General features: G+C 39.4%; 7 protein-coding genes and 1 long non-coding RNA gene across 15 annotated transcripts; 2 read left to right on the top strand and 6 right to left on the bottom strand.

Moving 5' to 3' along the window:
* Nucleotides 1-338: 338 nt before the first annotated feature.
* On the bottom strand, nt 339-3,671 carry AT1G09660 (RNA-binding KH domain-containing protein). 3 transcript variants are annotated; one of them, NM_100838.6, is made up of 8 exons: nt 3,451-3,671; nt 3,238-3,376; nt 2,677-2,762; nt 1,881-2,005; nt 1,621-1,758; nt 1,428-1,544; nt 836-979; nt 339-764 (listed from the first exon to the last, which is right to left on the bottom strand). In NM_100838.6, exons 2-8 carry the CDS (start codon nt 3,366-3,368, stop codon nt 609-611), a joined length of 897 nt encoding a protein of 298 aa, NP_172437.2. In that variant the 5' UTR covers nt 3,369-3,376; nt 3,451-3,671; the 3' UTR covers nt 339-608. The 3 variants fall into 3 exon arrangements, with proteins under 3 accessions (NP_172437.2, NP_973800.1, NP_001320903.1); NM_202071.3 differs by having other exon boundaries at nt 347-979; NM_001331845.1 differs by having other exon boundaries at nt 347-764; nt 3,238-3,671.
* Nucleotides 3,672-4,528: 857 nt separating this feature from the next.
* On the bottom strand, nt 4,529-4,792 carry AT1G04717. Its single transcript, NR_138764.1, has one exon. It is a non-coding gene; the product is annotated as an other RNA (long non-coding RNA).
* A 792-nt stretch (nt 4,793-5,584) lies between these two features.
* Nucleotides 5,585-6,251, top strand: AT1G09665 (Toll-Interleukin-Resistance (TIR) domain family protein; the record flags this gene model as incomplete). Its single annotated transcript, NM_148451.2, has 2 exons — nt 5,585-6,132; nt 6,215-6,251. Exons 1-2 carry the CDS (start codon nt 5,672-5,674, stop codon nt 6,249-6,251), a joined length of 498 nt encoding a protein of 165 aa, NP_683292.1. The 5' UTR covers nt 5,585-5,671.
* Nucleotides 6,252-6,461: 210 nt separating this feature from the next.
* AT1G09680 (Pentatricopeptide repeat (PPR) superfamily protein) lies at nt 6,462-8,553 on the bottom strand. The gene has a single exon (NM_100840.2). The coding sequence runs from the start codon at nt 8,505-8,507 to the stop codon at nt 6,684-6,686; it is 1,824 nt and encodes a 607-aa protein (NP_172439.1). The 5' UTR covers nt 8,508-8,553; the 3' UTR covers nt 6,462-6,683.
* A 211-nt stretch (nt 8,554-8,764) lies between these two features.
* On the bottom strand, nt 8,765-10,261 carry AT1G09690 (Translation protein SH3-like family protein). The gene is made up of 2 exons (NM_100841.4): nt 9,771-10,261; nt 8,765-9,241 (listed from the first exon to the last, which is right to left on the bottom strand). The coding sequence occupies exons 1-2, from the start codon at nt 10,005-10,007 to the stop codon at nt 8,984-8,986; spliced, it is 495 nt and encodes a 164-aa protein (NP_563849.1). The 5' UTR covers nt 10,008-10,261; the 3' UTR covers nt 8,765-8,983.
* On the bottom strand, nt 10,226-12,930 carry HYL1 (dsRNA-binding domain-like superfamily protein). 2 transcript variants are annotated; one of them, NM_001331846.1, is made up of 4 exons: nt 12,671-12,930; nt 11,912-12,174; nt 10,999-11,508; nt 10,340-10,578 (listed from the first exon to the last, which is right to left on the bottom strand). In NM_001331846.1, exons 1-4 carry the CDS (start codon nt 12,693-12,695, stop codon nt 10,537-10,539), a joined length of 840 nt encoding a protein of 279 aa, NP_001321280.1. In that variant the 5' UTR covers nt 12,696-12,930; the 3' UTR covers nt 10,340-10,536. The 2 variants fall into 2 exon arrangements, with proteins under 2 accessions (NP_563850.1, NP_001321280.1); NM_100842.4 differs by having other exon boundaries at nt 10,226-11,508.
* A 508-nt stretch (nt 12,931-13,438) lies between these two features.
* On the top strand, nt 13,439-16,958 carry AT1G09710 (Homeodomain-like superfamily protein). 5 transcript variants are annotated; one of them, NM_100843.5, is made up of 7 exons: nt 13,439-13,590; nt 13,671-13,775; nt 13,871-14,060; nt 14,322-14,408; nt 14,607-14,975; nt 15,507-15,651; nt 15,848-16,958. In NM_100843.5, the coding sequence occupies exons 2-7, from the start codon at nt 13,696-13,698 to the stop codon at nt 16,807-16,809; spliced, it is 1,833 nt and encodes a 610-aa protein (NP_172442.3). In that variant the 5' UTR covers nt 13,439-13,590; nt 13,671-13,695; the 3' UTR covers nt 16,810-16,958. The 5 variants fall into 5 exon arrangements, with proteins under 5 accessions (NP_172442.3, NP_001322894.1, NP_001322896.1 ...); NM_001331848.1 differs by having other exon boundaries at nt 13,445-13,586; nt 15,848-16,944; NM_001198021.1 differs by having other exon boundaries at nt 13,445-13,590; nt 15,507-15,771; nt 15,848-16,839.
* Nucleotides 16,959-17,014: 56 nt separating this feature from the next.
* Nucleotides 17,015-19,880, bottom strand: NET2B (Kinase interacting (KIP1-like) family protein; the record flags this gene model as incomplete). Its single annotated transcript, NM_100844.2, has 2 exons — nt 17,015-19,707; nt 19,787-19,880. The coding sequence occupies 2 exons, from the start codon at nt 19,878-19,880 to the stop codon at nt 17,015-17,017; spliced, it is 2,787 nt and encodes a 928-aa protein (NP_172443.2).
* Between the last annotated feature and the right edge of the window lie 207 nt (nt 19,881-20,087).

Here is a 20,087-nt window from a genome sequence, read left to right on the forward strand (position 1 = left end):
AAGTCTTAAATCTATGTATCTATTCAAATTCTGAAGAAATGTTAAAGAAATTGAAACAAGGTAACGAATCTCTCCGAAACCACCAATCAAATAACTCAAACAACTATCTGAAGCTTCCAATGACTTTGTTCTGTAATTCAATTGAAATAATCTCCTTTTACATGGCATCAGAATCAGAGCCATAATCAATAAATAATTGAGAAGGAGATTACATTTTCATAAGCACCATTATTAGTTTATTACACACTGGTCAATGGTGAATCTCTTTGTTGTCTAATAGTTTCCGACATTTGAATCTGAACCTTAAATCTCAAAACAAACTGATAATGAATGGTAGATAGACAAATGGAGAAATTTCAAAACTTAAAATGAAATAAACGTTTGGGGTTTAAAACTTAAATAAAGGTTACAATGATTGAGAAGGAGATTACAATTTCATAAACACCATTATTAGTTTATTACCCACTGGTTAATGGTCATCTCAGCTAACCAACAAAAATAAAGAATAAAGTTAATGACAAAATAAATTAATTCAAGAGTCCAAACGTTAGAACTTAGCAAACTCATGATCCTGCCCACAAGACCCATGCACTAGTGGTTTCTCTTGATCATATCTCTGTCTTAGCACGCTTGCTGTTGAAAGGGGACATGCTGGGGCTCAAACAAGGGCTCAAGCTCGGACTCGGACTCTCCTCCCTTAGTGTACCATTCAAAGCCGCTAACTCCTTCAGCTGTTCCCTCTTGTAGTGATCCATTGACTCGTCCTGTAGAGAGAGAAGAATCAAAACCATGTGAACAAAATAGACATGTTTGGACTTTTGTGATAAGAATGTACCATCGGCTTCAGGAGTGATTCCAGGAAATGCACTGCATGCTCCAATCGAGAGTTTATTATGTCTTCTGGAAGCTCGGCCTCGATCAGTACATGTAGTGGCTCGCAGAGATGCTCGTACCCTGGCTTACCTTTTAATTTTTCCTCCTGCAGGGAAGTAAAGAACTAAATGGATAAGCTTTCACACCGCATGGTAGATTGTCAGAGAATATATAAGAGTCAGAAAAAAATGAATTTCAAAACTTTCTCTATTTACTTCTGATGATGTAAGAACCTAAAACTTTAACAGTTTATTTCTTATACAGGCTGCCAAAATTTACATATCTTCAAATGTAAACAAGAGTAGTAGCTGCTGATGCAGTAAAAAATGTATCATTACTTCAACAATAAGCTTGATATGCTAAAAGACGTAAGCTTATACACAAAAGGAAAACAAATTGCTCCTAAAGGCCGGAAGAAAATTGTGCGTATTCAAAACATGGTTATAAAACTGATTAACAGGTAAAAACATGACATAAAGTGAAGTTTTGAACTGTAAGAATAAAACAGAGACAAAATGGAATCCTTCAGAGAATTAATAAACAAGGAGCCATACCTTGACAGTATCCTTCACAGATCCTCGTCCTCTGATAAACACCCTGCAGTGGGTTGCTAGCTCAACTCTTTTTAGGGAGTTTCCACGTGGCCCAAGAATCCTCCCAACAAAATTATACTGCAACGCTCAATGGATTTAAACTCTAGAACAATCCAATTATAATAACCTATTTGGGTAAAGATTTAAGACATACGCTTGGATATTTATCCACTGGGACATCAAGTCTAATCACTTTTTTCACAATGGGTGGGTTAGGGAGTCCCGGCATCCCAATCCAGCCCACTGGGGAAGGACCGCGAAATGGAGAAGCTCTCTGGAGGTGACAGTTTTCCTGAAGAAAGCAAAAGCAATCAATATCGGTAAAGCCCACTCTTGATTATAAAAATTATTAGTATCACCATTACAATTCAACATGAATCAGTTAATTGACTACAACTATCAGCAGTGGCTTACCTCGGCTTGCATCATCGACCATCCCTCTAAATCAAGCTTTCCATTTGTCGGCTGACCAAGCGATCTAAATGGACTGCCATGCTCATATCTATCAAGATCAGGAAAACTAGAGACCCTCCTGATTTCTGCACAGACGTCAGCAATGTTGGCAGTTAAGCAAACGTATAAAAGAAACTGTAAGAGTTATACATCAGGGGCATCTTCAGTCTCTTATCTTTAATGCCAATAATGAAACAAAAGGCTCGGGTTCTAATAGGTTAGAATGATGAAAACTTCAAACACATCTTTGTCTTTTAAGGTTCACACATCCCTTAAGGGCATGATGGACAACTAAAAGCTAGGTAAACAAGTCTGGAAACAAGCTTCTAATCACCATATGCATATTTACGGACAAATAGGCTTCCTAGTATAAATTAGTTGGTGATCATTTGCTTAACGATCATTATCATTTGCAAACACATAGACTTAATTCATTTTCACATAACATAACTCATCAAGGATGATCATTTAGCAATAAGTTGCAATTAAAAACTGTTTCTAAATGCTAAAAGTAACATAGACTTTGATTGGCTATATATATATTAAGAAGGCCATAACAAAGAGAATAAAAAGTTGCATGTAGATACATTTTTGTTACTCAACTATCCTTACCCAATTTCTGTAAACCTTTAACTGGAAAAAAGCCAGGGTGATGCGCACTAAGGCTTTGTTCACGTGGGAAATTTCTTAAGTTCGTGTGCACACACTCTAAGGAAATACTAAATTCAAAATCACATAGCTTAATAAGATAGCTCACCATGATTAAGCAGTCTGCAGCAATTTGGCATAACTTGCAAAAAGGGACCCAACTTTTGTCTCTCTTGCAATAATTCAGTCAAGTACCTGCACAAGGTTAAGAACAAAAAAAACTTAAGTTTCAGTGGATGTTGCGTGTGAATCGAGTGGGTGACATTGGAATCAGCACTCAGTCACATGTAAACTAAGCTTCTAAAAATACATCAGTACGTTCATTTCTAAAACATTGATAAAATATAGCTATCTTGTTAAAATCCTTAAGAGTACATTGTATAGAATCCAATAATAAGTGAGCTAATTGTGAAAAAGGCGACATGTTGAGGTGAGAGAGTATGATCGAGAATTTGGATCTGTGTAAGCAGTTCATGAAAATACAAACTTGACAGAATCATTTTTAAACACTGATCCAATCAAAGGCAACAATACCCACCAATCACAAAGAGACACACTTGAAGTTGTGCTAAAGCAACAAGTCCAGAAGAAGAAACGGGTCCACAACAATCAAGCTAACACAGATTCACAAATAGCAAAAAGGTTGAGAAAGAAGAGAGAAAATAGAAACCTTTCACGATCAGAGGGAGGACAAGGGGATCGATTAGGAGAAGCACGGAATCCAGAAAGAGGATACTGGAAGAAACTTCCAGGAGAGATCCTCTCTTCCATGGCCACGAAACCAGCGCCAGATTCCATCATCTTTAACACTGTAAATCCACTTAGAAAGTCAGATTGTGCATAAAGTAGAGATAAAGAAAAACAGAGAAAAACAAGTTGTGACCGGAGATAGTGAAGAGGAGAAGCGGCGGAGGATCTGACGCCGATCTCAAGGATGAGAAAGGTGTCTTGAAGTAGGTGTGGACTGTGTAGAGTGGCCACAGAGGAAGAAGAAGAAGTAGGCAAAGTAGGGAGGGAGTCAAAAGCCCTACTCACGATGAGAGACTCCTCCTCTCTCTCTCATCTCATTTTCGATATTTTCTATTTTTGTGTTTAGTTTTTTATTCTCTAGAGATTCTGTCATCTTCTTCTTAAAAGGTTCTTTGCGTTTTCATTATTATTGGGCTTCAGGTCACTAATAATGGGCCTACCTTCCCTCAGGGACATTGTAGCCTACTTCCAATCCGTGTAAACTAAAAAAATGAAGATGATGGATTCGAGCCCTTCCGAGGCAATATAACTATTCTTTAATGGGCTTAATTTTTTTTGTTTTGCTTTAGACAACAAAACACATTGGGCCGGGCCTGGTCTACCTAGTACCTTTCTTATGCATCTAATTCATTTGATCCTCAACATGCCAAATATTTATTATTTTATTTATCTCTACGAACTCTTGAAAGGTCATCATCATTCACTTGATTGCATTTGCCTATATTTTTAGTGGGAACGTAGTTAGTGATGTCCCCTGAGCGATGATGTCACCTCAGTGATGTAATGGATGATTTATTTTACTTAAAAATTCTAAAAAGTAAAAACAATGGACGAAAACAAGAATTCCGTCTATAGTGAATCAGTTAGAATATCTGAACGGTGATTTCCATGTTCCACTACTTTAATTTATTTTCTATAAATTATAATTACATTTTACACCAAACGCAGTTTACACACATACTGTATATGATAGATGCAGTCACATATACACTAAGGAAGCTAGTTACTCAAGCCGTGATTTATATACAACTTGGAAGCAAAGAAATAAGATGCTGCATAATTCACAACACATTTGCGCCTACTTCTATCTTCAAGATCCTTGATCGTCTTCCTTGTTTGTATCCTAAATCTTAGCTATTGTTCATGTAAATCATAATTTTCATTAATAGGATATTTACCTATTACTTAGCAACAAAAAAAAACGGCCGGGTTAAATGGTGTAGTTGGAAGTTGGCTACTATAAGAAATGGAAAAAATAATAAAACGCAACTTAATGAAGATTCTGCCGTTTTGCCAATGAGAAATAAAGAAGAAACAGCATAAATCTTTGTTCCCCTTTTTAATTCTTTATCCTAGGGTTCCCTTCTTTCTATGCTTTCTGTTTGTTAGCTGTTCTACACATGTATACTTTTAATTTGCAGCCAACATGAAACTTCTCCTTTGTCAGCACTCAGCCTTACGGAACAACATGTAACCCTAAACAAAATTCTACATGACCTAGGGGATTTGAAACATCCCAAGAAATTTCAGTATATTAGGTAAATGGTATTATTCTACTAGAATATATGTAGTATTTACTTTATCAAATGTATACATAAAAAGGTTTTCATTAACAATCACAGCCCAAAAAAAAAAAAAAAAAAAAAAATCCATTTCTTGGGATGTTTCAAATCCCCTAGGTCATGTAGAGTTTTGTTTAGGGGTACATGTTGTTCCGTAAGGCTGAGTGCTGACAAAGGAGAAGTTTCATGTTTGCTGCAAATTAAAAGTATACATGTTGTAGTACAACTACCAAAAAGAAAGACCTAAAACCAAAGAAGAAAACGGATAGAAGTTCGACATTGGGGAAAAATGTGGGTAGTAGCTAGTAGGTGGTGGTGAGAACAACAATGAGGATCCAGAGACAAGAAAAAACCAAGAAAAAAAGAAAAGTGAGGTCTGCTTCTGCTTTCTCTCTCCGCGCACGTGCGCCAAAAACGCTTTTCTACGATCTTGTATTAACTGTTTGGGATTGTGACTTTTCTTCCTCCTCTGTCCAATTTTTGGAATAATCAAATTCTGGGTCCGCCACTGCATTTACGCATGTTAACTCAAGAAAGTTAATGACAAAGTTCCTAACGACGCCTTCCCTCCAGTAATATCGATAAACCTAACATTAACAATGTACCTAAACCCTCCCAAATCCCAATATCATATACTATAAATTAAGCTCTTGCTAAACATCTTAGTAACCATTGTTCCATATTACATTACAAAACTTGTCTTCTGTCCAAACAAAATTGTATAAGAGTGGAACAAAGTCTAACCAACTTCTCTTCATTGCTCACGCTCACAACTAAAGGAAATTAAACAACATGAAAAGGAGTAGTAGTAATAGGAAGATCCAAGTGTTCATCAATTTCCGGGGAGAGGAGCTACGCTGCAGCTTTGTGAGCCACCTCGTTGACGCTTTTAAAAGACATGGAATCAACTTCTTCATAGACAAAGACGAACAAAAAGGGAAAGACCTCAAACATCTCTTTGCAAGGATCAAGCAATCGAGGATGGCTCTCACCATATTTTCCAAAAGATACGCAGAGTCAAGCTGGTGCCTGGACGAGCTTGCAAGGATCAAGAAAAGAGCCGATAAATGCAAGCTACGAGTGGTTCCTATCTTCTTTAAAGTGAAGGCAGAGTCTGTTAGATATCAAAAGGCTGAGTTTGGTCGCAACTTCTGGAGGTTGGCTAAGACTTCGAGTGGAGAACAAATCAAGAAATGGAAGGAAGCTTTAGAGTCTGTTTCTGACAAGGTGGGCTTAACGTTAGGCGACAAAAGGTACCTTAGCTTACTCATCATCCCTAATCTAATATTGCGACATTTTTCAGTTGTCGGTTTCCCTTTTGGTTGTCGTTAACAGAACAAACAAATGGGTCCAGATGTACATAAATGGCTAAAGATGTAAGAGTTGAAAACGATGACTTGGCTTATTTCTTTGTAGTCGTTAACAAAATATGATTTCTTCACTGATTCAATAACTTTCACCTTTGTAATAAATAACACTTCATTCTGTGAAACTATTGAGGCTGAACTACTTTTCAAATACTTTGCAGCTCCGAGGCGGATTTCATAAAGGAAATTGTTGGAGAGGTCAAAAAGAGTAGTCGTCGCCGTTGAGGAAATGGGAGATTGATCCTCTTACATAAACAGACTAAAATCGTTAATGTAGCCAAGCTGACCAAATCCAGCTAAAGAAACATTTTATCAATAGTTTTGTTTATATCTCATTTCCATTTTTGTAATTATTGGTTTACTATATATTTCATTTCAACATACCACTAGCTTACACGATGACTTTAGGGTCCTATCCAAGCACAAACAGTCGGAAGTTATCTGTTCCGGTGATCTTTTGAAGCTCTATCTAGCTCATTGACTATTGATTTGTAAGAAGCCAAGTCAGCTACAATACCTATCTCCGGTTTCTGTATATAACGCTTCGATGAATTTGCATGTCTATGGTGACCTTCCAATAGAGTGTTGTATGTGATGTCATCTGGAACAACCCCTATATTAAGCATGGCATCTAGCAACATATCAGCATTCTTCATCTGTCCCAATTTGCATAGACCATTCAGCAGAACATTATACGTCACAACACTAGGAACATGCCCATCGCTCTGCATTTCCTTGAGCAATTTGAAACCGGTCTGAGCATCACCTTTCTTACAGAATGCATCCATCATCATTGTATAGGTTACATCATCCGGTTTAATACCAGCTCGCAGCATCTCTCTTAAAGCTCTTTCAGCATCAATGACTCTTCCTTCTTTGCACATTCCACAAACAAGGGCTGAGAAACCCACCCTATCGAGTTCTATCCCATTCTGATCCATCTCCTTCCTTATCTCCAAAGCTGTTTCTACATCTCCTCCTCTACAAAATCCATCTATAAGAGTTGTGTATGTAATTTTGTCGGGCCTCAGACCTCTACGAATCATTCCATCAACTATATTCCTTGCAGCCACCAAATCCCCGTTCTTACAAAAGCCATTTACTAAAGTATTATATAAAACAATATCAGGCTGCAGACCCTTACTTAACATCTTCTGATAACTTTCTTTCATCAAGTCAATCTCTCCATTCCTACTATGACCATGAATCAAAGTAGTGAAAATAACATCATTTGGGATCAACCCTCTCTTACACATCTCATCAAACAGGCCATGTGCTCCATCCATTTTGTTCTCTTTACACAATGCATTAATCAAGGCACTATAGGTGAAAACATCTGGGCGTGTTCTGCTTTTCTCCATCTGATGTTTGAGCCTAAACCCTTCATCCAAGTTTCCTACTTTACAATACCCATTTATCAAAGTGTTGAAACTAACCACTGTAGGCTGCAAACTCCTTTTAGTAATTTCGTCGAACACCTTCTGTGCATCAGATATATTGCCTTCTTTACAGAATTTGTTCATCAAAATATTGAAAACGTACACATTCAAGGGAAACCCAGCATCCAAAATCTCCATATAGAATCCCCAAATAGTCCCAGTTGGATTCAGCTTCATCATCCGATCAAGCAAATTGCCACAGCCACGAATTGGAACATCAAACCTATGCTTCCGAGATAGCCTAAAACATTGAATAGCATCGGGTATGAAACCTAGATCCGTGTACGTGATCATCAAAGCATCAACAAGGAAACCACACATAGGTGTTACTCTCATTTCTACCAAAGAAATGAAAACTGAAGAAGCTGAGTTTTTGCCTTTACGAGAGACGACGAGCTCGATAAGTGACTGTGCTTCGGTGAACATTTCGTGAACAGCAAGAAAACGAGCCAAGACGAAGTAAGTCTCAACGGTAAAACGAAATCCAGGCTGAGATGAGATGAATTTGAAGAAAGCGAAGATAGAACGTTGTGGGAGGGAGAGAGGGTTATGGTTGATGAGATCAACCACATGATGAACGCTGAGCGAAGGCAGGACCTTTCTGATAGAGGGGCAGTCAGTGAACGAAGAGAACTCCAACGGCGGATCCTTGTAAGAATCTCTGATGGCAACTGAGAGTTTAACAAGAACTGGGTCATCGTCGTTGTCTGCCGCGGAGACAGATTCTTGAGAGTACCATGTTGACAAGAGGAATGATGCACGAGAGAATCTCTGTGGGTGAGATTGAGAGAGTGTGCATCTTAGAATTTCGATTCTGAACATCTCTGAGACTCTGACTCTCAATTTCTCCGGAACCGGCTATTTCCAGTGAGTAGGCAGTGACTTTTGAATGAAAAGTCGGGTTCTTAATGAGTAACCGGACTTCTGCGAAGCTGGTTCGTTTTGGTTAGCGTTTAATTTTCCGGTTCAATGCGTTATTATTTCGAATTGAATCGAGGAAGACTGTAACAGAAAGGCACTTGGCAACATCGACTAGGTTATATTGTAAGATGCTATAATTAGAAGGAAAATGTCTCCTTAAATAATCTCGAAAATTTGTTCACCAAAGAATTTGACTAATCACTAAATAAAGATGTTAAATGTAAGTAACAGAAGAGATAATGAAAATGATAGTTATAAACGAGATAAAAAGATCTGTTTCATAAAATATCTGGAGATTCTACAGAAATTGTAGCTAAGACACATGAAGAGAAACTCAAATACGGAAGCAACAACTGCAAAACACTGGGAAGATAGAACTAATAGCCTCCCTTGAGATCGTTGACGACATCGTACGGGATTGGAGTGACAGTCTCCAAGGTCATTCCTTCGACCATGAATCCTGGTTTGGGTCCTTTAGGCTGTCTCTTGGTGCTGATGGTCTCACCATTGGCTTTGGCTGCAGCCTTGAGCTCATCATTCTTCTTCTTCCTCAGCTTGAACTCCTCAGCACATCTTGATTGCTGCACATGCTCCACACGCACATGAATCCTCTTCCTTATGATCCTGTTGCCAATCTGAAACACCCCCAACATGTGTCAGTCATAATACCCAATATAAGTAGTACTAGCAAAAAGATTTGTGTTATTGTCATAGGATAATCCATAATCCATATTACACAGTAACATCTATAGAGAGACTTATAAAAACAAGATGAGTAAAAAAGGCCAAAGTTTAACAATTAAATAGTCATGAAAGAAAACACACTAGCAGTTTAATGAACACGAGTTGAAGTATTGAATAACTGGGAACATATGAACACTGCGTGCTAAGGCTAAAGACTAAACGAGACCAAAGCAATCAACTTTCAAATCTGAAACAGGATCACGAACCACGCTACTGCATAATAGAAGATAACATCTTTGAGCTAAAACTCAAAATCTGAGCTCAATTGTAGCATAGAAGAAGATTTACATTCCACAAACCTATACTCAATCACACATTTCTACATCAAAGCAATAGATCAACAATCCAAATAGCACACTAAGAAGCTCAAATCCTAATTCAATGACACAAAAGCTGAAGAGATAGGAGAGTTCATCAGACCTGTTTGTTGACTTCAACACCGACGGCGCGTTTAGTGACGTTCCAGATACGACCAGTACGACCGTGGTAGAACTTGTGAGGCATACCCTTGTGGATCGCACCATTCACCTTCACATCGACGTAATCGCCGACCTTGAAGGTTCTCAGGTAAGTCGAGAGTGGAATGTAACCCTTCTTCCTGAATGGCCTCGCGAACAGATCCCTCGTTCTCGCCCGAACTCCATGACCCGCTGGCATTTTTCCTCCTCGTGCGACAACTAAAACCCTAGATCGCCGAAGAAATGAAATGAGGAAGGCAGAGTGTATTTATATCTCTGTTTTGAGATTAGGGTTTCGTAAACGGACCTGTTGGGTCAGCAAGTTGGGCTTCTGTTTTTTAGAACCAGCCCACAAATAATCAAGAGTGAGGGTAATGAACCTTCTATTGGACTTTTGTTTTTTAGAACCAGCCCACAAATAATGAAGAGTGAGGGTAATGGACCTTCTGTTGGGTTTGTGTTTTTATAACCGGCCCACAAATAATGAAGTTTGAGAGTAATTTTCATTTATATGTAGATATGAAGCTTCTGTTTTGCAACCCCACATTACTTTATTCGAATGACTCAATCGACCACCAAATTGTACCAATCATATTAGTTTTGATTTTCCGCTCAAATATTACTTCTCTTCAATCTGTGAATTACTACTAGACTAGATAGGAATCACAAAATGGCTACGTAACCATATAGTAACTATGACAAACTCACAAGACTCCATCTTGACACTGTTATGCGTGGCTTGCTTCTGTCTCCACACTCCCAAATGCTGCCTCCTTTAACCCGCTCATGCATGAAGAAGATTCCAGATTTGGCGTTGTCTCAATTTTCTCTGTCTCCACACTCCCAAATGCTGCCTCCTTTAACCCGTTCATGCATGAAGGAGGTTCCAGATTTGGCGTTGTCTCAATTTTCTCTGTCTCCACACTCCCAAATGCTGCCTCCTTTAACCCGTTCATGCATGAAGAAGGTTCCAGATTTGGCGTTGTCTCAATTTTCTCTGTCTCCACACTCCCAAATGCTGCCTCCTTTAACCCGTTCATGCATGAAGGAGGTTCCAGATTTGGCGTTGTCTCAATTTTCTCTGTCTCCACACTCCCAAATGCTGCCTCCTTTAACCCGTTCATGCATGAAGGAGGTTCCAGATTTGGCGTTGTCTCAATTTTCTCTGTCTCCACACTCCCAAATGCTGCCTCCTTTAACCCGTTCATGCATGAAGAAGGTTCCAGATTTGGCGTTGTCTCAATTTTCTCTGACTGATCGTTTTGACAATGATCAGTAGGTTGAGGAGGGATGATAATATCTTCAGGATTTTTAGCTACTGTGCGTTTTCCTTTCTGAGCTTTCTTCTTGAACTGAGCCTTCCTGGCTTTAAGAGTCTTGACGGTTTCTTTAAGCGGGATAGCTGCCTGTATTGTCTTCTTCTCACAAGGAAGTACAGTAAGCTGAGTGTTGTAGTTGGCAAGGTTGTTTTTAGTGTCTGACTGGATCGCTAAAAGAGCAGTTCTCCCAGCGCTAATCTCAGCATCTTTTTTAGTTCTTGTTGCAGCTCCTGTGTACTTTATGCCTCCAATCTCTACAGTACATGTGAATTGTGTAACTCTCCCAAGAGTTTCGACCTTCTGGCACTGATACAATGGAATCGCGTAATTCATCTTTTGAGCGTATTCTTGAAGTAGGTTCTTGCATAATCCCGTTTCGTGCTGCATTAATAAGCCATTCAAAGTTAGACAAGAGCAATAACTTACAGAAACAGCCTAAGAATCTTCCCTCTAGAAGTTGGCAATACACATAAATCCGATAAGACAGAAGACACTTTATTAATGAGTGGATTCTTTAAACTCTTGAATCTCGATCATTGTCCAACCAAGAGCCTAGACAAATACAGAATGCCCCCTAACGTATTCTCACAGCTCCCCTTTAAACCTTCAACTCTGAAACTAACCATGAGCTTCCCTTTAAACCTTCAACGCTCAAACTAAGCATAAGGACTACTGCTGAGATGGCAAAGCTACAATTCGCTGCTAAACCCCTAGGCTAGGTTCAATAGTTTTGCAGTGAACTTAACAATAATCACGAGCGAAATAAGAAAGATGAGGTGCTTACAACAGGTTGTGAAACACATTGGCTTAGCTCACTGGATTTTGCTAATTCCCGGAGAGCAACCTCGGCAGCTGATTGCTCTGCAGCCTTACGATTGAAGAATCCAGGCAAAGAATTATATCTGACACCATCCAGTATCACAGTCGATTGAAATAAAGATTTGTGTGAAGGGCCTTCTTTAACGATCTCATAAACAGGCGTTGGGAGCTTGTACTTCTGAGCATACTCCTGCAACCGACTTTTGAAAACATAGCAATTGGAAACACCTGAGCAGGAAAAAAACTTCAAAATGAGGCAAAAGATAAAACAGAAACAGTGATGATGCTATCCACTACAGCATAAATTGCAAATAAACTCAAAACGACAACAGGGAACAGCAGTGAACGAGTTCTGAATAAAGCTGACGACTTTCACAAAGAAACTATACTTATCCAAAAGGGGAGAGACAGTTTTAAACCAAGCTTCTATGTTCCCTAACAAATTGAGTCAATAAATCATCATCTCAAAAGAGTAAACTTGCCAATTGCCAGAGAGATCTACGCTTAAACCCACAAGGGACAGATACACTTGTAAATTCTAACTAATCAAAACACTGCAATCCAATTTCCAAGAAGAAAGAAGTGAGTAAAGAACAGAAGAAAGGGGAAAAAGCATGATCTGGTTTCAAAATTAAAACCCGGAAAAAACAACCCATGAATGTTGAATTAGAGATAATGCAGACATGATGGTGAAGAAGAAGAAGAAGAAGAAGAAGTAATTCACCAGAGGAAACATCAGTGGAGGTCATTTTCACGAGCAGAATGTAGCTGAAGAGACGAATAATAGGTTAGTAGGGCACGGCGAAGAGCAAGAAAGAAACGTGCTGCTGCTGCGAAGAAGCAGAGAGAGAGAGATGATTCTTCTTCACCAAAAACCCTCTCCCCTCGACTTCCTCCTCTTTACTGATTTTTATTTTTGTTTTTTTTTCACAAGGGCAAACGAAAGAAGGTGGTTCTTAATTGTTATGTTACAAATGTTAATATTGAATTTAATTTCAAACCTTTATAAATTATATTATATTCCATAAATTTACCTTTTTGGTCAAATTTTCCATAAATATAATTTACTTGTGAATATTATATGAAAGCAAAATGTTTTTATCTTTGAAATATTTAATTTAATTAAAAAACTAATTACATATAGCCTAATTTCGTATTTCATATGTAGTTAACTAATGTATATATCCACAATTGATTAACCTTTTTATGGCTAACTTTATTCACTAGTAATCCCTTTGTTATATTCACACAGTTTTTGTATTCACAAATAATTAATTTGTTCTCCAAGTAAACATCAATAATGATAATAACCGTTTAATAAAAAATAAAAACAATTTGAGCCCATATTTGAGCCCACTTGAGCCTATGTCCCTTAACAGAAAAGAAAAATATTTGAGCCCATATTTGAGCCCACTTGATCCTATATCCCTTTACCAGAAAAGAAAAATATTTGAGCCCATACTTTTCGCTTCTGATAAGCGTAGAATAATAATAGTCGAATTTACCACCTTCCTTTTCGTTCCTTTTTTTTCTTCTCTCTTCCGAAACACCTCTGCCACGCGAGTACTCTCCACGCTCTTCGACAGTCGTGACCATCTTCTTCTCCGATCGTCTTCACCGGTTTTCTTGGGCATTCCCTCGTGCGTAAGTCTCTGTCGTTTCGTTTCGTCTATAACTCCCTCGGGTTTTGGTGAAATTTGATTCCTTTGTCCTGTTCTCTGCAGAATTGTTGCAATAAATACGACGAAGATGGTTGCTAATAATAATACTAGTAGCAATCGCAGGAAGAGAATCATTACTGAAGGCGACATCGCCACTCTTTTGCTGAGGTAAAAATATCTCCTTTTTTTGTTTTCTCTTTCCGAAAACGTTAGTGGATTTGGGTTTAGTCAGTGTGGCCGGGGTTTTTGATTTATTGACGCAGATATGATATGGAGACGATACTGAGAATGCTACAGGAGATATCTTATTGTTCCGAAACCAAGATGGACTGGAATGCGTTGGTGAAGAAGACCACTACCGGAATTACTAATGCTAGAGAGTACCAGTTGCTATGGCGTCATCTTTCTTATCGGCATCCTCTCCTCCCTGTGGAAGATGATGCTCTACCTCTGGTACTTATTCTGTCTCTCCTCTTTCCACTTTTGATGAATTGTAAAAGACTCAAGTTTATGTTGTAGAGTTAGTTAGTTTTCTTCAATAAAAACTCACTACTACTTTGTGTTATCAGTATCATCTAGAAGTGAGTGTGATGAAATACTAGTTTATGTTCTATGTGGCAGTGGATACTAAAACTTCTTGGTAGCATTAGGGATCGATGAGTGTCTCTCGCTGGTGTAGTTTACAGATTTTTTAAACGAAAGTTGCCTGTGCAGGACGACGATAGTGACATGGAGTGCGAATTGGAAGCTTCTCCTGCAGTCAGCCATGAAGCATCAGTGGAGGCTATTGCACATGTCAAAGTAAGAACGGAATCATAGATTTCATTCCCTTGACAGAATTTCAGAATCTGAAGTCCCTAGGCTCTATTCAGGATAACACCTTGCTGTTTTCTTAATGATTAGTGTGTTGGTTACTTGTTCTGCATATCAATCTGTGCTTATCCAGAGTTCCCATTTTATCCAAATATCATTAAGTTTTCGTTTCTCTTGTATTCCCAGGTGATGGCTGCTTCATATGTTCTAAGTGAGTCTGATATACTCGACGATTCAACAGTTGAGGCTCCCTTGACTATAAACATACCTTATGCTTTGCCTGAGGGTTCTCAGGAACCATCAGAGTCTCCTTGGTCGTCAAGAGGGATGAATATCAACTTTCCGGTCTGTCTTCAGAAAGTTACATCTACCGAGGGGATGAATGGAAATGGTTCAGCTGGTATTAGCATGGCTTTTCGGAGGAAAAGGAAAAGATGGTCTGCTGAGGAGGATGAGGAGCTGTTCGCCGCTGTAAAGCGATGTGGTGAAGGGAACTGGGCTCATATTGTTAAGGGAGACTTTAGAGGAGAGAGAACCGCCTCCCAACTCTCGCAGGTTGTGATTTCTCTTATTCAATATTGACTGCTCTTTTTTCATTAGTTTCTTTGAAGTCATTTTGTAGTGTATCTTATAGTCTTGTTCTTTGTATTACAACCTGTTTATGCATCATTATCTATATTCTGTTGACGATGAATGGTGGATATTACCTTCCCTCTTTCGTGTTGTTGGAGGTGGTGGCTCTTTACAGACGAAGTACCACTTTGGTAATTACTCTAGAAATATATCTGTTGTCATCTAGTCTGGTATGGACGTGGGGTTTTTCCCCATTTTTCCGGGTTCGAATCCCGGCAACAGATTCTTTGGATGATATGAGTAATAGTCTTTTGGCAATCATAGAAGGTAGCTAATAAGACTAATAAGACTAAGTTTTATGATATTTGTATCCATCTTTGTATTTTTTACGCATATACTTTCCATCTGATAAAACTTAACAATACTTTAGCTACTTGGACGAGCATGGGACATTTTGCAATTGCTTACTCTTTTTCCGTTATTGGTGGTAACAACTGACTATTTTCTTTGTAGAGGTGGGCGCTTATAAGAAAAAGGTGTCACACTTCGACCTCTGTTAGCCAATGTGGCCTACAAGGAACTGAAGCGAAACTAGCAGTTAACCATGCATTATCTTTAGCTCTGGGAAATCGGCCCCCTTCAAATAAGCTTGCAATAGGTACAAGTAGCAGAAGATCCTTCCCTGCTAATTCTAGTATTTATGTTATAACAGAGGATGCTTTGGTTTGGTTACCACTGGCTTGTCTAAATCAGAAATTAGCTTACCTGTTTAACTGCGGTGGGGTTTGTGGTTATAATATTTGGGTAATTTTCTTTGTTTATTTGGTTCATCAATTAGACTGCATTTTATGCAGGTCTTATGCCAACGACGTCATCTTGTACCATCACAGAAACGGAAGCGAATGGGGGAAGTTCTTCTCAAGGTCAACAACAGTCCAAACCAATTGTTCAAGCATTGCCTCGGGCAGGAACATCACTTCCGGCTGCAAAGTCTCGAGTTGTTAAAAAAACAACAGCAAGCTCCACTTCCAGATCGGATCTTATGGTAACAGCTAATTCAGTAGCTGCAGCTGCATGCATGGGTGATGTATTGACTGCTGCATCAGGACGAAAGGTCGAACCTGGAAAAACTGATGCTCCACGAGTGCCAAAGACTAAACCTGTAAAACATGCTTCTACAGTCTGCATGCCTCAGCCCTCAGGTAGCCTCTCCATGCCAAAGGTTGAACCAGGAACGAGTGTTGCCGCCTCTATACGGTCTCTAGCTAATGGAAAATTGAAACCTGTTATGGCTTCATCATCTTCCAACAAACCTCCTCTCATAGCTCCTCGTTCAGAAGGATCTTCAATGCTTTCTGCTTCCGCCCCCTTGGCTTCTCTATCAAGGATTGTCTCCAATCAGAGAGTTTTTGCAGGCTCTGTCCCAGCTACTGAGATTGTCACTTGCAAACCAGATGGTGGACAGAAAGGGCAAGCTCGTGGAAATGAAGCAAGCTCATCGGCTGCAATCCAGCCACATCAAATAACCTCAAGAAACTTGGAGATTAGCCAGGGAAAGCAGGCTACACAGGCTCAGTCCCCTAATCTCTTGCCTAGGAAAGTTCCAGTAGTTCGGACTGCAGTTCATTGTGCCACTAACCAAAAGTTGATGGATAAACCATCTGATCAAACTGTAGTACCTATCAGAGGAGCTGGTTCGCAATCTAAAGCCAAAGGTGAAGTAAACAGTAAGGTTGGTCCGGTGATCAAAGTGAGTAGTGTTTGCGGAAAACCCCTTGAGGTTGCAACTGTGGCAGGGACCGGACAGGGTGTTTAGTTCTTTGACAAAATCGTTGGATACTCTGTTTTGGAGCTTTCATTTGTAGTTTTTATTAGACTGAAAGAAAGATATGATGTAAAGGAAGCCATTCAGTACATTGGTACTAATTAATAAGAATCTCATATACTTACAATCTTCAAACTCTACAGCATATAGTTAGATTTGAATCTCAGGACTATTAAAGTTAAGGGAGATCACTTCTTCAGCTTCTTTTGACATATTCAGGGAGCTTTGCAGGTGGGATAATGTAACTACACTGTTTGTTCAGAGCTGGAGATGGACTGACACAAGAGAAGATTGTTGAGGTTTGCTTCGGTTGTTGTTTATACTTCTTTAACTTGACACCAAACAAGAATGACCTTAGTGGAATCCTAGGCTTTCCAGCTGATGATGGCATTCTCTTGCTCAGAGATCTTGTAGCCGTCCCATCCAAAATCCCAAGATTCTCTTCTAGTTTGCATACAACTCTTTCCACTTCAGCTCTCAGTGCTCTTGCACGATCAAGGCCTGCTTGAAGTTCGTTGAACACCCTTTTGTTCTCCTGTTTCATGTTAAGTATCTCACCATGGAACTTTGCAGCCTGGTAACCTCTTATCTCTGTATTGCTTACTTCAGTTGCACCCGATTGAGACGTGACCCTTGAAACTTCATCTTTGATATTGCAAAGTGTTGCATACCTACCCTCAAGTTCGTCTCTCAGAATTGCACTGTTCTCTAGCCATAACTGCAGCTCTGTCCGAATCTCTCTAAGGTGTCTATATATAGGCTTTGCCTCTGATGCAAGTGCAGTGTTACTACTGCTCCCAGCATTACCTTGTTGCTTGCTTTCAATTTTCGATAGCTCTGCTTTCAGGTCTTGAACTGATGTGTGGTACTTCTGTATCTGATGAACAGATGTGCTAAATCTTAACCAGAATTCAATATTCTCTTCCAGCACCGCATCAATATCTCCACGCACTTTTTCTTCCACAGTTGGAATTTTCTTTCTTAGGCTGTCACTAATGCCTGCAAATTTCACCTTAAACCCGTCTTCCTTTTCTTGTTCAGATGCTCTCTTCAAGTCTCCTCTTTGAGGAAGTGGTGGCATGGAGAATGAAGAGTTAGAGCTATGAGAGATGCTCACACTTTCAGCCCGGTTTCTTTCTACTGGATGAGGAAAACCCTGGCCGGGCAATTCTGGTTTCTGGTGTAAGAAATGAAAATCCACGTCTTCGCAAGAAACAGCATTCTTGAGCTCTCGCAACTGCAATGCCAGCTCAAAGAAGCCATCACGGTTCTTCTTCTCAACTTCACTCAACTTTCTCTTCACTTCTCTATAGTCTCTTAGTACTGATGAGTATTCATCCAATAGAACCTTCTCTCTATCCTCCATGCCATCTGCGGGTAACAACTGCCTCCAGTTTCTCCTCTCCTCATCTTCCGCCTCTGTACCAAAGCAAGTGCTTTCTGTTTCTGATAAACCACCACAAGAGTCTCTTGTCTCTGATTTCTCTTCCTGCATCGACTCTTGATCTCTGCTCTGTTTGATTACCATGGCCTCTTTAATTTCCTCTGCATTCTTTATCTCTCTCTCGTTTGATATTGAATCCGAATCCTCAACAGTATCCTCCTCCTGGATGTCCTCTGGGTTAAGTCCATCACCTTCGACATCTTCATCCATTTTCACTTCCTGTAACTTCCCTGATAAGTCCTTAGCTGTACTATTAGCTTCAGTCAAGTGCTTGTGAAGATTCTTGTTCTGGTCTTCCACTCTTTGGAACAGGTTTTTAACTTTTCTTAGCTCATCTTCAAGGACCGTTATCCTTTTCTTCATGTCCATGGAGTCTGATACAAGACATGCCTTGTCTTTCTCTACATCACGGATATGGTCCTGTAACTCATTTGTCTCTGATCTTAATGTCTTTAACAAAGCCGTATGAGACAAAGCTGTTGTTTCCAGAGAAACCACTTTCTCTACAAGCTCATCTATCTTCTCTGCAAAGTCAACATTACTCAAGTTCTCATTCAAATCAATCTGTCTCGATTCTTTCACAGATTCATAACTCGATTCTTGACCATGAAAAGCTTTCTTGGCTTGTTCTTCTACCTTAATCTCAAACTTTTTCTTCAGTGCTTCACACCTTTCTGTTGCAGTATCAATCCTTTCCTTCTCAATTCCGGCGTCTTCAGAAAATCGCTTCTGCGTCTCCTCAAGCTTAGCAATTGTCTCTTTACAAGAGCTTAGAGCAGCGGTTGCCACCAGCGTCCTAGCTTCACCATCTTCGATCTCTCCACCAACCCCAAACTCATCTTGTAAACTGCAAACTCTCTTCTGCATTTCTTCAACTTCATTCTCCAAATTCCAATACCTATCATAGGACTGCTCATAAGAACTTCTCACAAACTCCTTCTCAGTCTGCAGCACCAAGATCCCCTTATGGATCTTATCGATCTCCTCCAATGCCTCTTCTCTACTCAATCCGGAACTCACCAATGCAGAAGATGTTTCCGAACTTTGCAAAACACCAGGTTCCTTTCTCGACAACACCATCAGAGATTGGCTCTTGAACTCTTTCTTGGGAACCTCAGGGACTTGTGGTATGTTAGTTCCACTGGGAATGAGATGAAGATGCTTAGGTGGTTTCTTGGGATTATCATCATCATCATCGTCATCATCATCAACAAGAGGAAATGGAACATGTTCAGGGAAAGCGGTAGCGATCATATGATTGGCACTTTGAAGTTCTGTGGACAAATGATCATAGCGTTCTGCTAAAGCACGGTATGAACGAAATGCTTCTTCCACGAAATTGACAATCTCTGGCCTTTTACGGTAATACATCTCCGCTCTTTTAGCAAAACTGTCTCCATCTCCATCAATGATCTTAAGTGTGTACTTTACCTTCTCCTCCATATCTAGGAAAGTTGAAAAATTCAGAACATTGCATTGAAGAATATGAACATTGTTACGTGAAAACATGAAAGAACATCGTACCTTGGAGATTGTGTTCGAGCCATTTGGATTGTTTTGTGCGTATGTGGCTGGCCCACCACCATGAATACGCATTGCTCGCTGCTCTCTGCAACATCAGAGTTTCTTCTTTATGATATGCATCCTCCTTTTTCTTTTGTTATTTCCTTCTCTGTTCTCATGTTAAATCTTTCTTTTTTATAAGATTCTCAAGACTTTTAAGTTTCTTCCTTGTGGGATTTAACTAGAACACCCAAATTTAGAAGATGGTAATATTGTTTTCTTTTGTTAATTTAAAATGGTAAGATGTTTCACTGTAAATGAC

Source organism: Arabidopsis thaliana (genome assembly GCF_000001735.4).
Source record: "Arabidopsis thaliana chromosome 1 sequence".
Taxonomy (NCBI): Eukaryota; Viridiplantae; Streptophyta; class Magnoliopsida; order Brassicales; family Brassicaceae; genus Arabidopsis; species Arabidopsis thaliana.